Source organism: Lissotriton helveticus, chromosome 6 (genome assembly GCF_964261635.1).
Source record: "Lissotriton helveticus chromosome 6, aLisHel1.1, whole genome shotgun sequence".
In the NCBI taxonomy this organism is placed as follows: domain Eukaryota; kingdom Metazoa; phylum Chordata; class Amphibia; order Caudata; family Salamandridae; genus Lissotriton; species Lissotriton helveticus.
This window is the reverse complement of record NC_136067.1, coordinates 1,917,197,751-1,917,217,423: the sequence shown is the minus strand read 5'-3', so window position 1 is coordinate 1,917,217,423 and position 19,673 is coordinate 1,917,197,751. Positions and strand designations below refer to the sequence as shown.

At 43.6% G+C, this 19,673-nt stretch overlaps 1 protein-coding gene across 2 annotated transcripts in view; it reads right to left on the bottom strand.

The window, feature by feature from the left end:
- Positions 1 to 19,673, bottom strand: part of CDC42BPA (CDC42 binding protein kinase alpha) — a 1,077,984-nt gene that overhangs the window by 835,962 nt on the left and 222,349 nt on the right. For both annotated transcript variants that reach the window (XM_078649868.1, XM_078649869.1), the window contains exon 3: positions 10,402 to 10,485. In XM_078649868.1, the coding sequence (XP_078505994.1) occupies positions 10,402 to 10,485 (84 nt within the window). The remainder of the gene's footprint in view (positions 1 to 10,401; positions 10,486 to 19,673) is intronic.

Below are 19,673 nucleotides of genomic sequence, written 5' to 3'. Positions count from 1 at the left end.
AGTTCTCTTATTGCCTGCAGGACTTGGCTTCCTGGATGACAAATAACTGTCTTAAGCTAAATGGTAGTAAAACAGATCTTAGCGGTGGAGAAATCCCTTCCATTTGGTCATCGGCATGGTGGCCACAGACTCTGGGTCCTACTCCTACCCCAAAAAAACAGATTAAAAACCTAGGACTTTGGTTGGACTCTACTCTTTCTTTGGAGACACACACTAAAAAGGACACATGGAAGTGCTTTGGAAACCTTAAAACGTTAAGGAAAACTCTGGACGTCATCCCCATCCCAGCCAGGAAATCCCTGGTGCACGCCCTGGTAATATCTCAATTGGACTACAGAAACGTTCTCTATCTAGGAGAAACAAAAAAATACCTGCACAGGCTGCAATGTATTCAAAATGCGGCAGCCCGCTTAGTTCTGAAGCTTCCAAGGACAGCTTCCACTGGGAAGGCTCTGGATGACTTGCATTGGCTGCTGGTTAAGAAAAGAGTCCTTTTTAAAGCCTTATGCATTATTCATCTTGGCTTGCAGGGAAAAGGTCCGAGTTATCTTCATGATCTACTCGCCCCCTATAATCCTGCATGACATCTTAGATCGACCAGGACTTATCTGGTCAAATTTCCAAAGTCCAACAAGCAAGAATGGGCGCACGGTCTTGCCGTTATTTGGCAGCCAAAAACTGGAATGCACTTCCTCTCTTTCTCCAAGCTGAACCATCGGATACTCTCTTCTGGAAAAAAATTGAAAACCTGGCTTTTCCAGAGTTAGGTCCTATATCCTTTCTCCTCATCCAAATAGTTAGTCCTTGCACGGGGACACACCCATAGGTATAACCAGGGGCTTTATAAGTGATGATGATGATAAAAATAATAATAATAATAATAATATCAGGGCATGCATGAAAAACTTCCTTCAAAATATGAGGGGGGCAGCTATCTGAAGGAGATCCGGATTTGGATTTAGTCGGCAGATCAAGAAAGAGTGCTCTACTAATTATAGGCAACTAACGTCCTTTACATGTGGCCCCCTGGTGAACAGGAGCACGAGCTGCTGTTTAGTTGCTAAGCACTAATATTCAGAATAAAATATGAAATAAACAGGCATCAAATAAATGCTCGCTCATTTAATTAACAATTTTTAGACCTCCTTAAAGAATCTCGGACCCATCCAGAACCCCTACCACCACCCTCCTGGCATCTGTGGGGCCCTCGGTCATACCGAAGACCGTACTTTGCGGCCCATGGGCAAATGTTTGCGAGCACCCATGAGATATATGATTGTTAGTTGAGTCGTCCTGTGGTTATCCTACCTAGGAATGATGTCTTCAGTAGAGTAGGGCAGGTTAAATTTGGGAAGAAAGTCCCTGTTCATAATCCCCAGATTAACTAATCTGGACAGAGTGAAGGGATTAAGTGCGTAGTCAGTAGAATACCATTGTTGGGATGAAGTTAAAATTTGGACATAATGACTAGCCCCTAGTGCTTACTACCCTTGACAAGACATTGAAGCGTTATAAATAGGTGAAAAAAAATTACCTCTCAATTCCATATTTTGGGCACAACGGTTGTACAACTAAATCCATGTACGGACATAAACAACAAAAAAACGGAATAAGAATCGTCATCAAATTGCAGACAATGAGCTTCAAAAGGTCAAACTAACAAGCACACACAGAGTTGTGTGCCTGACATTTTCCAGCGTTAGATGACAGAAGATTACCTTTATCCACCCAATAAGAAAACAACATTTGATCGCCCTGGCTAATCGGCTAACATTCCACACTGTTCACAGAAGAATTTCGTGAAAGCTTAGAAAAAAGGCTTGCTCTGGCCAAGAAATGAATGTTAAAAATAGTTCCCGGGCTCGACGGTATTTAAGTAGTTCTCCCAGGAGCCCACTTTGCTTCTTTCAGACTGCACAGATCTAGGCAGAAGGAACTGCAGATTTCTTCCCACTGCTTGGCTGCTTCATTAGCACATAATGAGAAGATTACATTCCGGGCTACAATTACCATGCGCGACCAGACTTCCCTTTCCCAGAGTTATCTGGGAAACAAAGTTTTTTCACAGCTTGGGCAACAAGTTGTCATAAGACGTACAATAAAACCGGCATTAATTAATCCAATAGCCCTGTGTAGAAGTGTTTCAAAAAATTATTAATATTCTTCTAAGTGACTTTTTTGGCACATGCAGCTAGTACTATAAATTATATACACTATGTATGAACAGGCAGCTAGGCCCCAATTACAAGCTCCACAGTACTGACGGATAGGAAACTCCTCACCCGTAATTACCAGTGCCGTGCAATTACTGTGCAGACTGGTTTTAATGAGCAGAAATCTGCATGGAACACCCAACTGCATGGGTTTACCAGTCCCATTTACCACCTGCTTTAATCAGGTGGTATATTGCAGGAGGGGGGGCCTTCATGGGGTGGGGTAGGGAATGGGGTTGGAAGGGAGCAGATCAGGCTGTGGGCTGGCAGGTTGGAGCAATCTGTGTTCCCCAAAGTTACAGAAGGGGTTCAGACAGGAGCTGGGCTGCACTTGTGCCCCCAGCCCCTGCCTGATCCTTAAGCAGTTTTATGCACCAGATTTTCCATCTGGTAAAATCAGGCCCGGAATTCAAACACCCAGTATCTAAGTGCAGAAACACAGAGCCAGATGTGTTCCGCCAGAGCGCGCATCATAAACGGTGATACAGCTCCAGCCGACTCATGATTGGTGCCTCAGTAGTGAAGCTGGACCTTCCATAATACTTTTTCTGCACAAGCTACAACCATGTAAGTAAAATGTAAATGCTTGAGCAACACTAAACGCCAACACTAAATGCTAATAACAACAAATGTAGTATTACCATTTCCTTACGTTTCAATTTACAAGTCGGACTAAATATAGTGCAGTAAGTACAAACAGCACAGCAGCAACTCTAAACTTCATCCTATACGAAATTAAATAAAGAGGGTCTGTAGACCAGGGGTTGTGGTGGACATTGCTGCTAAGGTCAGGCCATTCTCACCAGATTATGATGCCTTCAGAGGTCATATCCACTCAAGTTCAGAGTCTAGAGGAGTTTAGTGGAGGACTAGCGTGTGTGATGAAATACTCATGTGAAAAAGTGACCAACGTTCCTCTGTGAGGTTGGATCCATTCGACTTTTTCGGGGCACTGGTATAAGACAAATTTCCATATGGTTAATATGAATAGCAATTGCTTACATAGCAAGCCCTTGACCTGCAAATATGGCACAGTGAGGCCTTTCTAGTTCAAAAACAAAAACACTGATCAAATAGTGAACTAATGTTCTTAAAATCATCACTATTCTAATAAGGTATGCATGCCCGCTCAATTTTAATCCATCACAAAGGACATTGGTCGATGAACCTAATGGTAAATCATGCACAGAGTAATCCAGAAGTAGGCCCAGGACTGGAAAACCCAAACCACATTTTCCAAGATATCCACCAAGATAATTTTACAAACAATGTAAATGTAACTCATGTACCTTTTCAGTGATTATCCTGAAAATCCGGCACTGACTGCGTCCCTCCTAGACTTACATGGACATCCATGTTTCCCTTGGGTGACAACTGATTAAAAAATAGTACCTTCACCCAGTTCATACTGATCACGATTAGTGATGAGTGTGAACTGAAATTATAAAGTGGCACTCTTCCGAGGATGCGGCAAAATCAGTATAAAAATAATAAAATGATTGTTTGGAATTCTCAAGAAATTGCCTTCTAAAACAGCCAGGAATGTTGTGCTTGATCGCTTGTGAGAAACTGCAGGCTTTGAAGTCCTGGCAAGCATGATATTTAAGTTTCATGAAAGTTCTTAATCCCATGATCAATTAACCCAGCATGGTTCTCATGAACACCAAGACAGCAAATATAACGTGTCTATGAAAGCAATCCCTAGTTACAGCCAACAAAACCCTCAATTATCAGGTCAGAAATTAAAACAGCTAAGTCCATATAAAAGAAAAGCTTTCGGAAGGCCATCGGGTTTAACCCGCACCTTGTCAAGCTGGTACAATGGTTAAATTTAGTTCAAGTAGTTTGAAGCATGGTGCAGTTATACCAATCTCTAAAATAAAAATTACAAAATACTAAACCCAATATCCTTCAATCGGTAGTCCAATCTATAGTTTTATCACACTTAGATTCTGGAAATGTGGCACTGATAGAGCTTCCGAAAATCACGCAATCATACCTCAAACCTGTAGTACATTCAGCAGCAAAACTATTTCCTGAGAAATAAATATTTGATCACATATCCCTTGTGCTAAAAACACCTCCACTGGCTTCTGACTGAGGCTGCATCAAGCTCAAAAAGGCATGCATCATCTGCAAGGCGATTCATTCACATTAAACATCCACAATAGCCTGCAACAGCCCTAAATAACTCAGGTGGAAGGTAACATACAAGAAGTAAACATTACTTGTGATCACTTTAGCACCGCCATTCTCAGAACGGGCACCAAACACCATTGCATTCTCTTCCTGAAAGTCAGGTGTCAAGAAAATTTGCTTAAATTCAAGAGAAAACTAACTCATTTTATTCAATAGCTTCCTCACACATTAATCTCTATCTTTTACACAACACTATAATTTGTTCTCTTGTAACGTGCTCTTGCGCCTGAGACACAAATGGGACTGCAAATGTATAACCCCCATCCCCTCCCCATACCTCTTCCCACTTTTCTCTGCATTTCTGGTTTGATTCCACGCTGCAACTGGCGTTTCACTACATTATATAAAAAATACAGTTGTTGTTAACATTTTAAGTGTACTAACACCCTAGCATGTGTAGAACCGCACACAATTCATTTAAAAAGTCAAATAAAGTAATAAGACAGAGAGCCCAAGCAGTTTGAGACAAGTCTCAAAAGGAGAGGGAAAGACTGGGCACCTCAGTGGGCAAAATATTTCACTGAAATGTGAAATTTGCGACTTTGCCCCTGCGGATAAAGTTTTGCCATGGAACTGAATAGCCAGCTTTCTGGATGGATTTTGTAGTTCTTGCATTATTTCACCGACACACAAACAAGTAAAGTGAACCCGCACACACCAGTGCAAACGGGCATGAACCCTTGAAATGTTATACAATCAAGAAAATACAAAACAGCAGTTTTGTTCCATTTTTTTCACTTCAGTGTTTCACTAACAAAACAGAAAAAAGCCAAGGTAATCAGTACCACAGTGACAGTGAAACCAAAGCCTTTAACAAAGTCATTCAGTGAAACAGACCATGGTAATAAATTATTCGAAACATACTAGAATAGGAAAACATATTGCAGAGACCTGACAAAATATTGCTTATAACATTTATTTTTAATATGAAGTGGGCTACACAAACACAGATGCCACTACAGACGGTCCCTTACCTAGGAAATATTAACGGCACCAAGTAGTTTTACAGCTCCCTTTGTGATGTGATGTGATGTGAAAGGAATTTGTAAAGCGCAGCATACACTGTACAGTTTCTTGGCGCTAAGGCAGAAGGACAGAAGACACCTAACTGGACAGTGAGAGGGAAAAGGAAAGGACAGGAGCAGGGTGGGGGCGAGGAGGGGTGAGAGGGACCGGAAAAGGGGGGGGTATAAAGATCTTAATTGTACACAGAGCGAAAAAGGTGAGTCTTGAGGAGGGATCTAAAGCGCGTGTAGAGCGAGGCCGACCTTATGTCCAGGGGGAGGGCGTTCCAGAAAGATGGAGCTAGAAACGAGAATCTTAAGCCGCCCCATTTCTTACGCTTGACTCTGGGGACTTTAAGAAGAGCCAAGTGAGCCGAGCGCAGGTTGCGGGAAGGGACATACGGGTGGATGAGAGAGGAGATGAACGTAGGGCCTAGGCCGGCTAGAGATTTAAAGACCAGGCAACCCAACTTAAATTTGCAGCGTTCAGAGACCGGAAGCCAGTGCAGGGATTTTAGCAGAGGGCTGATGTGGTGGTGCCTCGGTTGGTGAAAAATGAGGCGGGACGCCTGGTTCTGGACAAGCTGCAAGCGTTTAAGTTGGTAGTCGGGGATGCCTACGTACAGGGAGTTGACGTAGTCAATTCTGGAGATGACTAACGCCAAGAGGGTCAAGGTGAGGGCTTTGGTAGTGAGAAAACGCGCGATTTTCTGTATTTTGCGTAGTTGGAAGAAGCAAGAAGAGACCGTAGCATTTACCTGGGGTTTCATCAAGAGGTCTTTACTGATAATGACCCCCAGACTTTTGGCCGAGTCAGTTGGGCGGGGGGGAAGGCCCAAACTAGCGGGCCAATAGTTGGAGTTCCAAGGATTGGAAGGACCTCCGACAAGAACCAATTCAGTCTTGTCGGGGTTAAGTTTCAGGTGATTTGCCCCCATCCAGTCGCTGATGTGGCAGAGAGTGGCTTGGAAGTTGGAGACTGACTGGTCCGAGGAGTCGATGTTAAAGACTAACTGGATGTCATCCGCGTAATTGAATGCGGAGACATTTTTATGTCGGAGAGAACTGATCACAGGGGTGAGGTATAAGTTAAAAAGGTGTGGGGACAAAGAAGATCCCTGTGGCACGCCGCAAGTCAACCCAACCCTATCCGCAGAGAACTGGGATAGCCGGACCGCTTGTTGGCGGCTGGTAAGGAACGAACGGACCCAGTCAAGGGCAGTACCCTCTATCCCAGCCTGCCTGACACGGTCAACTAAGATGTCGTGGTCGACCGTGTCAAAGGCTGCCGACAGGTCCAGGAGCACCAGAGCCTGACTGGTGTTGGAGTCGGCTCCCCTGCGCAGTTCTTCCATGACAGAGAGTATGACCATCTCTGTAGAGAGGGCGGGTCTGAACCCGGCCTGTTGGGAGTCAAGAAAGTGAGACTGCTCAACAAACGAGCTCAAGATGTTAGTGACATGGGTCTCGAGCACCTTACTGAGGTAAGGGAGGAGGGAGATGGGGCGGAAGTTGCTCATGATCGTGTGATCAGCTGTCGGTTTTTTAAGATAGGTACTACCTCGGCTGTCTTGAAAGTGCTAGGGACTAGGCCGGAAGTGAGGGAGTTGTTCGGGAGTGTCATGGGGGGAGCAGAGCAAGCAGTAAAGGCCTCCCGTAGGATCTTGGGGGGACAGCAATCTGTAGGAGAACCTGAGGTGACTTTACTGAGGAGGGCGGGGAAGTCTGCCTCCGAAATAAGGGGAATCCGGGTGAGAGAGTGAGGGTTAGGAGGGTCAGCGTGGAGGTTGGTAGGGGGCCCAGTGGAGTCGGGTAGGGGCGGCATCGAGATGCTGTTTTTAATTTTTGCGATCTTCTCAACAAAAAAATGGTTGAGGGAGTCGCACAGCCCTTGGGAGGGGAGGGGTTTGATGGAGACCCTGTCGGGGTGAGATAGCTCCTCCACAATCGAAAAGATGTTTTTAGTTTTGTTAGCTGACTCCACTATTTTGTTAGAGAAGTATGTAGTTTTGGCTAGCGCAATGGAGGATTTGTACCCTTTGAGTAGGGTTAAAAACTCAAGCCTAGCTTCGGGGGTATAGCTCTTGCGCCAGCGGCGCTCGGCTTGTCTGAGTCCGAGTTTTAGAACTTTAAGGTCCTCGGAGAACCATTTCTGAGCGTCATGAGGGTGTCTGATTTTAACCCGTTTGAGGGGGGCAACCACGTCGCTGGCAGACTCAAGCCAATGGCTTAAGTTTAAGGCTTGAGTATCTATTGAGACGGATTCGGGGGGGAGAGAGGTATTGAGTAGGTCGATGAATTGGCTGATGTCAGCTTTATTCCAGTTACGGGCTGAGAAATTGGTATCCAGGGGCCTGCTGGGACAGGTAGAAGTTTTAAGGGAGAAGGAAATGAGGAAGTGGTCAGAACATTTACAATAATTTAAGCAAACGACAAACTCCTTACATCAGGTTAACAACTAACTGGTCATTTATCATGTATATAATATTACCCAATAAAATCTAGGATATTTGCATCCATGTGCATAAGCATATTTGGCTCTTTTGAAGTCCTTTCTCAGCTTTTGCAGAGAAATTCAAATATTCTCACGTCAGAGGATCAGCAACAAAACTGAATCAAAGTGAAAAAGGATCGCACCTGTGTGAGTTGGCATATCCGGTAGTCATCATATGGCCAGGCCAAGAAACAGTTGAATTGTCCTGGCACCCACAGGTTCCTAACTCACAGACACAAAGAAGTAGGAAGAAAAAAATAAAGTACCCAAAATCTTTAAATATATCCCAAATAGCAATATGGAAGCATCTGAGGCAAGTGAGCATGGATGTCATTTAGGGAACTGCGCTCCTTGAAGAAATTTTGAAATGTCCTTTATTTCCTCCATTCTTTTTTCAGCCTTTTTCTAGTTTCATTCCTTTCTTCCCTGAATCATTATTTCAGTCTTCTTCCATCTTTTCTTTCTTCCTTCCTTTTTTATTTCCTTCCATCTCTTTATCCTTCCATTCTTTCCATCCAGCTGGAACCACATACATCGAATTTGTGGAGATATGGGATGTCCTGCCTTTGGCGCTTATTTTCCATACATGCGACGTCACGTACATGCCTCTCATGCATAGTTTGTGATACATACATATGAATTAAATCACCTCCCTCACCCAATGGCCGTACTTTGTGGTTTCACTCTTTTAAGATTATATGTCTTTTGCTGTGTGGTTTTTGAGTTTCGTTTTATTCTGTACATATTAATGTGTTTTTAAGTTTCATGTATTACTGTCATCACCATCCTATTTTTAAATGTATGTAATTGTCATGTGTGTAACTTCACCTTGGTAATAGCTGTGGGTTTGAGTCTTGTACCGTTTCTGTAACACTTATTGTGGTTGGCATTTATTTGTGTCCTTGTTTTGATTTGTGTCATTTTACATGTAATTTCCAGCCCTGGTGAAGTTCCCCTAGAGAGAATGAAACGCGTTGGCTGAGCGTTGCTTACCATAGAAATTCCATATGAAATTACAAATAAAGGATTTTTTGATACTACCTACAGTCTATTGGACTTCATTGCCTGTTGCAGCCCCATTTGTAGTAACATATCCTACATCTGTCCTTCCTTACGTTCCTGTGCCCATCCATCCATCTCTTTACCCACCTGCCATTCCTTCTTTCTTTCTTAAAGCCCATTTACCCTTCTCTCCATCTACCCATCCTTCTGCACATCCATCCATCTCTCCCTTCCTTCCATGTTCTCTTGTTCCCGCGGTGCTATCATATTGTCTTTTTGCAATGGTATTCATGATCGTCTGGTTAAAGACCTGCAGACACCAATCAATGTCAAAAGAGCTAAAACATATATTTAAATGGTTGATGTTAATCAGAACTGCTAAGTGGCACTCACTCTCGCTCAAGCTGCTAAAGTGGGGGTGCACTCAGCCCCTCCACACACATCTGATACAGATGCTGGCAAGGGCAGCAATAAAGTAGTCTAAAGCCCCTTTAGTGGCTTTCTGACAACAGATGACTTTGAATTGCCTCCTCCATTATATTCTCCACCAAGACGAGGCAAGGGCCATCATTCTTCCAACCCACGAATGATAATGGTGCAAGAGCTCACATTTCCCAGGGAGGCACTTCACTCTGGTAACCCTCTTTGGGCTCTCATATGGGTAACACTAAAAATGTCCCTCACACATCACAATTAGGAGTACCTGTTGCCCAAGTGATAACATGGACATCTTCAGGCATCCTCGTATGCGAACCAAAACCCACAACAGCACCACTTACAACTCGCACTATGTTCAGGCAAACACTTGTTATGAGAATTTTCTATTTAAAATTCCAGTGTTCTAGTTGAATGGATCTCTGCCAGGCTTTCGGAAGGGACTGCCTATTCCAGTAAAGCACTTCCTAAAACACCAATAATTATAAATACCACAAATGAATATCTCTGTGCTCGGTCCTCCTGCTTATAGCCGTTGTCTTCACTGTATAGAGCATTTCCACTCAATAATATGACCTGGTTTGCAGTTCTCTTTGGGTGTTGACCCTTATGGTCACACCAATGGTTTACAATAAAAGGCACACTCCATGGTGATGCGGAGTCTTCCTTTGAAGTCTGCTGTAAGCTTGGTTCCCAGTGCTCAAAACATGCTGGTTTAGATACAATAATACTTATCTTGTTGTCTATGCAAAGCTTAAACAAATCTCAGATTATCTGTGCCGGCCCTGTAGTTTATTAAAAAACAGATGAGTTTTTAGGTTATTCATAAACTTCAGGAAAAAGGGACTGTGCCCACAGATTCAATAGGTGCATGTTTCACTGTTGTGCAAGAACCGTGTCCTTAAACAATGCCTACAAAATATAAACTAGAAATATTTTTCGCAAGCAATTCAAACACAAGCTGAACAACCTCAAGTAGCTTAAAATATTCATAGAACTGGGAACCCATAAAAAGTCAAGACAACGGCAGTGTTAAACCATGAGACTTGCTTACCTCGGCTCTTTTCAGCATCTCCCATTTATTAAGGATTTTCATTGCAAACACCTTTTCTGCGTTCTTCAGTTTCACCACAGCAACCTGTAAAAGAAAGCAACTGGAGATTACTCTTAACAGACACAAAAATGTACATTATTATTTCTGAAAATATTTCAAAACCTGTCAGTTTTTGTGCACTGGGGCTGATGTCACTACACGGGCTTGTTTCATGTTATTGATATGATAAACAAAATGTTACCAATTCTATAGCTTAGGTTATGTGTTAATATATAGCACACATTCGCAATCGTTTGGCCTCTTGGCTCTTTTTGACACAGATAGTCTCCGCGGGTAGGTTTGCTTAAGGAGTTACTCAGTGAGAGGGTAGGAGGTATCTGTAGACAGGCCCTAGGCCAGAAGAATAAGCATGGTGCAGTATTGGTGTTGGGCACCCCTTGAGCTGAACTCCATAAACTACAACTGTTCTCAAAAGCACAAGTTTCCGCCATCTACTAACAGTTGTTTCGGTCACTGACTAGAACCATAATTTTCACTTGCAGTCAGCAGGCCTGTTATTCACCAGTGAGACCGCGACAATGCAGGCGGTTTTCACTAAGCACACTTAACACAACACCAGACAAACAGTGATCAATGTTTTAACTTCCCAAGTTCAACAAATTGAGTACAGCTACATTGGGTAGACATGGAAGATGTGCAGTACGAAGAGCTAGAAAACGTTATTAATACTACTGTTCAAAGTAAGCCGAATTGGCATGCTGTGGAGAATGAGAATTTTATTATCAGTGGAAATGCATGGATAAGTGTCATGAGCATGCAAGACCCTCCTTCAGGTCAGAATATGTTGCACTCTGAATGACCCAAGTATCTGTGACAGACCCCAGGGGCCTCTAGTGGAGTGATGCAAGCTGCATGGGAGCTCACTGCACTGGTGCTGCAAGGTAGGAATTAGTCTGCCTGGCAGTTTAGGCACCATGCACCCAAGCAACAAGTGGTGAGCAGGCGTAAGGATCTAAATGGGAGCCAGGGTGTAACAAAAGCGACAAACTACGTCTATGGTGTGAGCTTCTATGGTGTGAGCTCAAAGGATGTGTCTGTGTGTGTGACAGAGGTAGTGTGTGATTATGAGCTGGAACTATAATCCATTACAAGCCACAGATGCATACTTTAACCCTCGGAGAACCTTTCACTGATTTTAGGTAAAGGGGATACCAATTGGGATACTTACGCAAAATTAATCCAACTCTGTACCTTACTTGGTGCTATTAATTTACCTGTTTCACTATCCATTCACCCCAAGTCATTTATGACTGAACCTAAAATTTACGACACATAGGGTAAACGTTTTCTTGACACCACAGTATACGTTGGCAATACGCTATACTTACTATCTGCTTTAATTCGAATCTGCCTACAGATGCCTACAATGATTCTACATATTTTACATAAAGAAACCACAGTTGCACTATGCCACCTTATTTCTTGGGTCCTCACTGCATGCAGTGATACGTTTGCAGTGCTCACTACTGCATGTTATTCTCATGCAAATCCATGATCTTTCACTGTAAATTAAATCTGATTTTCTATTAATTTGGATTCCAAACATTGTTCACTGCCATGAAAAAGACCCAGGAAAAGAGCCTTTAGGGGTTAAACATGTGTTGGCTAGCCGCAAATCAGAGTGGTGAAACCTGCTGGGAACACATCCTCAAACGACATCCTCCCCCTTCAAAATCAAGAACCAAAACATATAATATGGAAGTTTGCAGAAGGACTCCATTTTAAACAAGTATCCTTATTTCTACTTTGGAAAGCAAAAGAAAGTTCGAAATAATGTTGAAAATGAAATACAAAATGAATTTAGGCTCACACAATACGGCAACAGAACCACAGAATAGTGTAGTTTTCTTAAACCATATAGTCTTAACATTGAATATAGAAAACAGAACCTTTGAAATATGAAGTATATGCTTGGTTAGACTAGTAAACTCCAGCCCCATTGCTGCTATGTGTGTGTTCCGAGAATGTAACTCTAGGAGCAACCAACTGGGTTATCAGCTCAATGCGTAGAATAAAACATAGGTAACAAGCTACTAATTGTTGTTCAACACAGTGGTAGAAAATGCAAGGAGAGACACCAAGAAACCAACAATCAGAGTCAGATTATAAGAGCTCATGTGGATTTAATGGATAACTAAGCAACTGGAGTCGTGGTCTTGTCTTCTATTAACAAAGACAATATGCCCCACAAAGTCACTCTCGATTGCGTTGGGTAGTATAGCATGATAGCTTCAGCCCCAGCATCCACAAATTCTCTCCTGATTTTCTGTAAAAGAATTCTCCTAGTATCGGTCGCGGGGGACATGCTGGGCAAAATACACTACCTGAGACTCTGTTGCAGTACTTTTTACTTGTAAGTGGTGCATTGAAGGATCACATCACGGTGGGCTTCACCATGTAAAATTAACACTTGGCACCATCAGTATCGCTGTCTCCCAGCCTCTTCCGCCTGGGCAATCTTTTAGCTCATTTTAGAGATATGGGCTGGGTGTTGCCAGAGATGGCCATTTTGGCCCTCAAAAAGTCCTTATAGACAAGGATTGGAAATCAGGAACAGTATCTTACCATCCCAGCAGGCGAATATTAGATGCTTTCCTGTGCAAAATCAACTAGGCTACTTGTGTGCCAACAAAATCAACCAACCTGCTGAAACCCATTGTTTCTCACGGCTCAGCGGGAATGGCTCTCTGTGAAGGTATCTGGTTGCTTGACATTCCAGTATGTGAAATGGCTGTGTGTTGTGCTAATTCTACAGACAAACAGATCTTTCCTTGGAGGTGCCATGAGCAAAACGTCAGAAAGCTCACCTTGAAATTCCACTCATCAGGGTCAAACAGCAGCCTATCAAGCATGCCCATGTGGGTTCTAAACTCCTGCTAGCTGGGTACCACATTTTATTTTTAATCTTTAGCGCTCATGTCCATAGATGCAATGTCTGTTTAGGGTGCAACAAATGGGTACTCCTTCTGCACCACCACCCCCAAAATTAAACCACTGCAGTGGTGCCGTTGGTGCAGATTAGCAGATCCAAAGAAAGAAATACCTTCAAAGGCAAAGAATAAGCGTTCAGTTCAAGGATATGTCAAACAATATATGAAAAATATATCTGAAAAAGTTTCAAAGTATTACAATCAAAAAGCCATATTATTAAAAGGGGCCTGAAGCAGAAGGTCCTTCTGGAAGGCCCGGCTCTCCAGTTCACCATCACTGCATAGGCGACAGAAGCCAACAAGCATTGGAAATGCAATAGGTCTCGCACCATTAGAGTTAGTGCTTTTAGAATTGTTTATGGTTTTTTTTTGTAAATGTTTAGCATTTTTGTTTCCTGTAGCCAATGCTAAAGTATTACAAATAAAAAAAGCCATAAACATTTCTAAAAGCTCTAACTGAAATGGTCTGAGAACTATTGCACTGTGTGAGGGTGAGGGTGAGTGAGGGTGAGTGAGGGTGAGTGAGGGTGAGGGAGTGAGGGTGAGGGAGTGAGGGTGAGTGAGGGTGAGTGAGGGTGAGTGAGGGTGAGTGAGGGGTTGAGGGTGAGGTGTTGAGGGTGAGGGTGAGTGAGGGTGAGTGAGGGTGAGTGAGGGTGAGTGAGGGTGAGTGAGGGTGAGGGAGTGAGGGTGAGTGAGGGTGAGTGAGGGTGAGTGAGGGTGAGTGAGGGGTTGAGGGTGAGGTGTTGAGGGTGAGGGTGAGTGAGGGTGAGTGAGGGTGAGGGTGAGTGAGGTGTTGAGGGTGAGTGAGGGTGAGTGAGGGTGAGGGGTTTTGGGTGAGTGAGGGTGAGGGGGAGTAGTTGAGGCTGAGTGAGGGTGAGTGAGAGTGAGGGTGAGTGAGGGGTTGAGGGTGAGGGGTTGAGGGTGAGTGAGTGAGGGTGAGGGGTTGAGGGTGAGTGAGGGGGTGAGTGAGGGGTTGAGGGTGAGTGAGGGTTTGAGGGTGAGGGGTTGAGGGTGAGGGAGGGTGAGTGAGGGTTTGAGGGGGAGGGGTTGAGGGTGAGTGAGTGAGGGTGAGGGGTTGAGGGTGAGTGAGGGTGAGGGGTTGAGGGTGGGTGAGTGAGGGTAGTATGTAGTGAGGGTAGTGAGGGTGCAGTATGCTTTGGGCAGATGAGCAACCTCTAAAGCCAATGCCTACAGTGAGCGGAAGTATAAGTATAAGAAATCATGCCTCATTTGCAAATAATACAACCAAAATGCTGCAGTTGCTACACAAAGAGATAGAATAAACGAAAAGGCTAAATAAATGTAATTTATTTTGCGACTGGAATGGAGGGAACGTATGAAACGTGGACCCCTAGTTACCAGTAAGTAGCCCAACATATGAAATCGATCGTAATAAATACAAACGATAACCGAGAACACCCTCAGAACTTCTCGAAAATCCTTGCTAATAATAAATCAACTACAACTAAACTACAGTCAAAACAAGGGACTAAGCAGTGTGAAAGTATAAAATGATGAATCGGTATATGTGTTTGTGCCAAACGCATCACATCACATCACTCAACATTCAAAGTGTTCATATTAAAAGGTAGTTCACCTGCAAATGTAGCGCAAGAGAAGCATTTCGTTAAAATGGCTTTACAATTATTCGAAGTCCCGGAAAACGCTAACACTTTTAATACTGGCAAAACGCCTATTAAACATCTTTTTTAAAATTAGTTGTCTAAAATCGTTTATAGGTAAAACACTGAGATTTCAAAATGGACTGCGGTCTGAATTGATCATAAAAGAAACGTTTGCAAAATCTAGTTGGTATTTTGAATGGCAGATTTCACGGCAACGACTGGTTTACAAATACACTAACATAGCAAACCGGCATTAAATAAAACCAAAACTCGTAGTCCCCGTCTTTTGCAAACCACACTATAAGCACCATAACGAAGTACACAATAAAATGGAATTTATTTTCTGCGTGGGGGGTGAGAAACGTACGAACTCCCAAAGCAATCAAATGGCTTTTGCATTTAACCCTCATTAACAACAGGATGCAAGTCATTAAGTATTCAGTCGACTTTTTATAGCGAGCCCGGAAGCACTTGAGACACTTATGTCTGTAAATTTACTCCTTGAATTCTAAACTTAATTTCCGCAGGATTCCTTGACAAGGTTGCTTTTTTTCAATTGTCTGTCATCTACCTGCTAAATGTAGAGTGAGCAAAAAATGTAGCGCAATCTTCCGTTCTTGGTAAACCTTCGTATGGTTTCAGGACGAATTCTGTTTTGGGGAGAAAAGAGAGGGGGCGAGGCAGCGAGTGCGAGCTTTAGTTCTGCGCCTGTACACAATTTATGCGCAGACTTCCTGAGCTTCTGACCAAATAGTCACTCGACCGTAGTCTGGTCTTCCAGACCGCTATCCCTATATAGTTACCGCATGAGCACCCTTTTTTGTTCAGAATCAATTTTTAAATTTGCACAAAAAGGACGATTTTTTTATAAATGAACTGAACGGACAAAACAAGCATCAGGCAGACCATTCAAGTAAAACTGGTTTGGTCAATGCCCGGAAGCTAATGAGCAGCTGCTTCGAATTTCAACACCTAGGCGGTATATTGTCAGCTGGAATGTTTTTTGTGTGTAAAAGAACCCCTAGCAATGCAATGTACAATATTAGAAAACAAGTTATGTCCGCGCAGCATCACTCAGCTGTTCTAAAGCATCTCGAACAGCCCTAATGCAGCACATTCGGCTTAGCTGTTCTACAGCTAGAGAAGAGTTATGCACGGCGGGCAGGGGAGGGGGCGGAGCGGGGAGAGCGAGAGCGGCATGTGGGTGTGAAGAAGCCGGGCCTTTGAAGTGAAGCTAAGCTTCACTTCAAAGGTGTCGGAGGAATGCGGGCGGCTGTGCACGCGCTTTTAAGCTCAATGCACATGCGCATTGAGCTTAAAAGTCACGGGCACTGCAAGGAATCGCCACGATTCCTTGCAGTGTGGATAAAGAGTGGATAAGTCCCAATACTCTCGCTTGCTCGATGCGCATGCGCATCGACAGGCGAGACCTAAAAAGAAATGGGGATTCCTTTCCTGATTCTAGCCTGAAACAAGAGCATATTAGTATGATGTGTGTGAAGCAGTGTAGAGCAAAAGCCCAGACACGATAGGCTATTTTCCAAAGGTGCCTCAGGAATCGCCCTCGTAGGGTTTTGGCACCTAAAAAGCCAGGAAGAATCCTGCAGAGCTACAATTTTCTTCACTGAGAGTAGCCACCCCACCACTATTTTCAACATAGTGTCTCCGAATATTAAACCCAAGGCTAAAAACAGACCATATTTGGCCACTAATAGTCTGAGAACAAAAAACAAATACGTTCCTGGCAGAAGGTTTCTGGAACAACCTGACGTTATTCAACACACTCCAGCCAATTGCCTAGGTGGGGGGTAAATATAAAATAGTAACACAACACAGTTTATACCATCATTATAATTATGTTATGGGCTCAAGACGTTTAATGAAAACTAAACCTCTTTCTTAGAAATCTTTCTTGTTTTGTGCCTCCCCGATGGGGTCCTGGAAGTACCCTTCTTCAGGTACAAAATGGTGCTGCTATGTGTTACCATCAGACAGGCTATAAGACAATGTAACCATCTTGAAAGATTTCCTCAGCATGTAATATATGAAGAGGCCAATGTCTAAGATGGAGCAGAGACCCCTGACGTTTGTCTACTGCAACGAAACATGAAGAATCAGCCATATGAACAACCTGCCCAATACCACATGTTTTTGGATCTTCAGAGCTTGGGAGAAACTAGCATAGAAGAGTGAGTATTCGGAGGGACAGGGAGTCTGAACCCCTTTGCAAGCATGGATAGAACCATAGGTCCACGCATGAACTTCAACCAGGGCTAGCCATGTTCTGCTTTTCTCTTTTATGGAAGTAAGATAAAAGAAAGGTTTCTAAAAAGCCTCGTCCTTTAAGAATAGAAAGTATCCAAGCTAAAACCACTCTTAAAAGAAACAATCTCTTGAATTTAACAATCTGAACCCTTTTTGTCCAATTACCCTACTCTGTTATTGGGGAAACTGTTTCAGAAGCTTCCCTTTGCTCAGATCCAAAGCATCGTTGGATGCACTCTTGCCAGGATTTTGCCGATGGCAGAGCAGTGAAGTTGCAGCACCATCAGTGCTTGGAAACCTGGTGAGACCGGAGGATGGTGGTGGTGGTGATGTCAGGGCACTGGTAATGTTAGATCCCTCAGCTGCCGTGGACACCATTGATAATTTCATCCTGTTCTCCAGCTGGCTGGAGTTGGGTCAGAGGTCCCATACGTCTGTAACTTAGGTCCCCTTTAACAGAAAGATGACAGCCCAGTACCTTCCACCACTCAGCTCAAACTGACCTTACCCTTCCAGATTGTATTCAACATTTCCATGCAACCCTTGCTAAACTGCTGTATCAGGTGGGGATTTGCTTCTTCATAGATGCAGCCAAAATACAGCTGGTCAGCTGCTTGTCACAATCTGCACACTCTGCTAGCGGAACTGGCTTTTCAGCCAATCTGACAGATTTCATCTCGCTCATATGGTGAAGAATGACACTTTTTTAAACTTTTTCTCTTTTAGAGACTAAGCTTCTTGTCACCAAAAACATCCTCGGCAGTTGCAATGAGGACACCTACTAAGTGGTAATAGTACCACTAACTGCTACTACATCAACCTAACATGTGAAACATGGATTGCCAAAGTGTTTATCTGTTTCCTACAAATAAAACTCCAGATTAGACTATGGTATCTCGGTCTACCTGGAAGCACCAATCAAACTACGGACTACAGCTGGTTTAAAGTGTGACGGCAACACTGCTTTGGAGTCTGTCCGGGCCTATTATTCAGGTGCTCCGCTGGCAACTTGAGCGACATGAGTACTCATCACAGCTGTGATTATTACCCAGAAGAGCACCGGTCAAACCTCCCCAACGTTGCTACAAATATATATAATATCATGGAATGCAATCGGGGTTCCACACACCTATTTCTGTCAGACGTTCTCAAAGTCAGAAGAGCTACCTGTAAGGTAGAGCCGCAAAAGCCTGGAATATGTTCCTGGTAGCCCTGCATGCCTAATAATGCACGTCAAGTTTCCACAGACAACCCGCTTTTTGTAACATGTAACTTTTCTTTGTGGAGTTTCCAGCAAAGTAACCAAGAAACTATACAGCAGTATGCTCTATAAATAAATATGAACTCAACAAAGGACGTCTGGTATTTCCATCTCTTCCTGCTGGCAAACCTATTCTGTCTTGGGTGCAGAGTGGAAAACCATGAAACCCAGGCAAAATCTTGGAGCCATACCGTTGTGGTGGCTCGCCTGAAGAAGCATGCAAGGGTCATGCCAATAAGATGCAGTGCTGAAGAACCGGAAATGACATCAGGCATGAATCCCAAAATCATCTGTTTTAAATGTCATATGAAGATAAAGTAGTTTTGGCCCCTCGGTGGCACTGGTGTATTCGGAATGACTGTCCAGCCAGTGTTTCATGAACTTCTAGTTAATTGAGATAACACAACTTGCAGGCTTTTCTCAACGCACTTTACCCAAGCCAGCATACTTACAAACAGTTAAAAAAAAATGTAAAAATTCACTCTGTAATGCGCAGCCGCGCGCCCTAGGAACACACTATATAGCTTTATTTTTCTGGAGCGTTTCAAGCAGAAAAATGCATGGCATGTGCTGAGGTACACTTTTAGGTCGGACCTGTGTTTTTACTGGCCTTTTAATAGCTTCCCACATTTCCCACAAACAGTCTGCAGCTTGGCATGTCAACAAACTGCGACTGCTCCTCCCTGGGCGGAGGCTCAGCATCTGCTCGAGCAGCCCTTGCTCCTGGCAGGGACCTCAGTCCCAAAAAGATTTCACGGACACATGTTTGACCAAGACACACAGTGGAGGAAGGAAGAAAGACGGGCAAACACCGCAGCTCCCGCCTAGTAATTACTCTATGTAAGCACCGCCATGCTGAAGCCGGCACCTGTCTTATTAAAGGAGGGGCTGTGGGGCTGGAACTGGGTAAGAAGCATTTTTTGTTATTTATTAGGTCTGGTGTTAGCCAGGACATTTGAGTTTACTAAAATTACAAATATCATTTACTTTCGCACAGGGGCTTAAGTCCGCCCTCTTCATGCATTGCAAACACAAGGAGGTGATGGACGGAGCGCTGAAACTTTTCAGACACTCACCCCCAGTCACAGATCTGGGTTGAATCCATCATCTTACTTTAGCTCACTTTGCCAC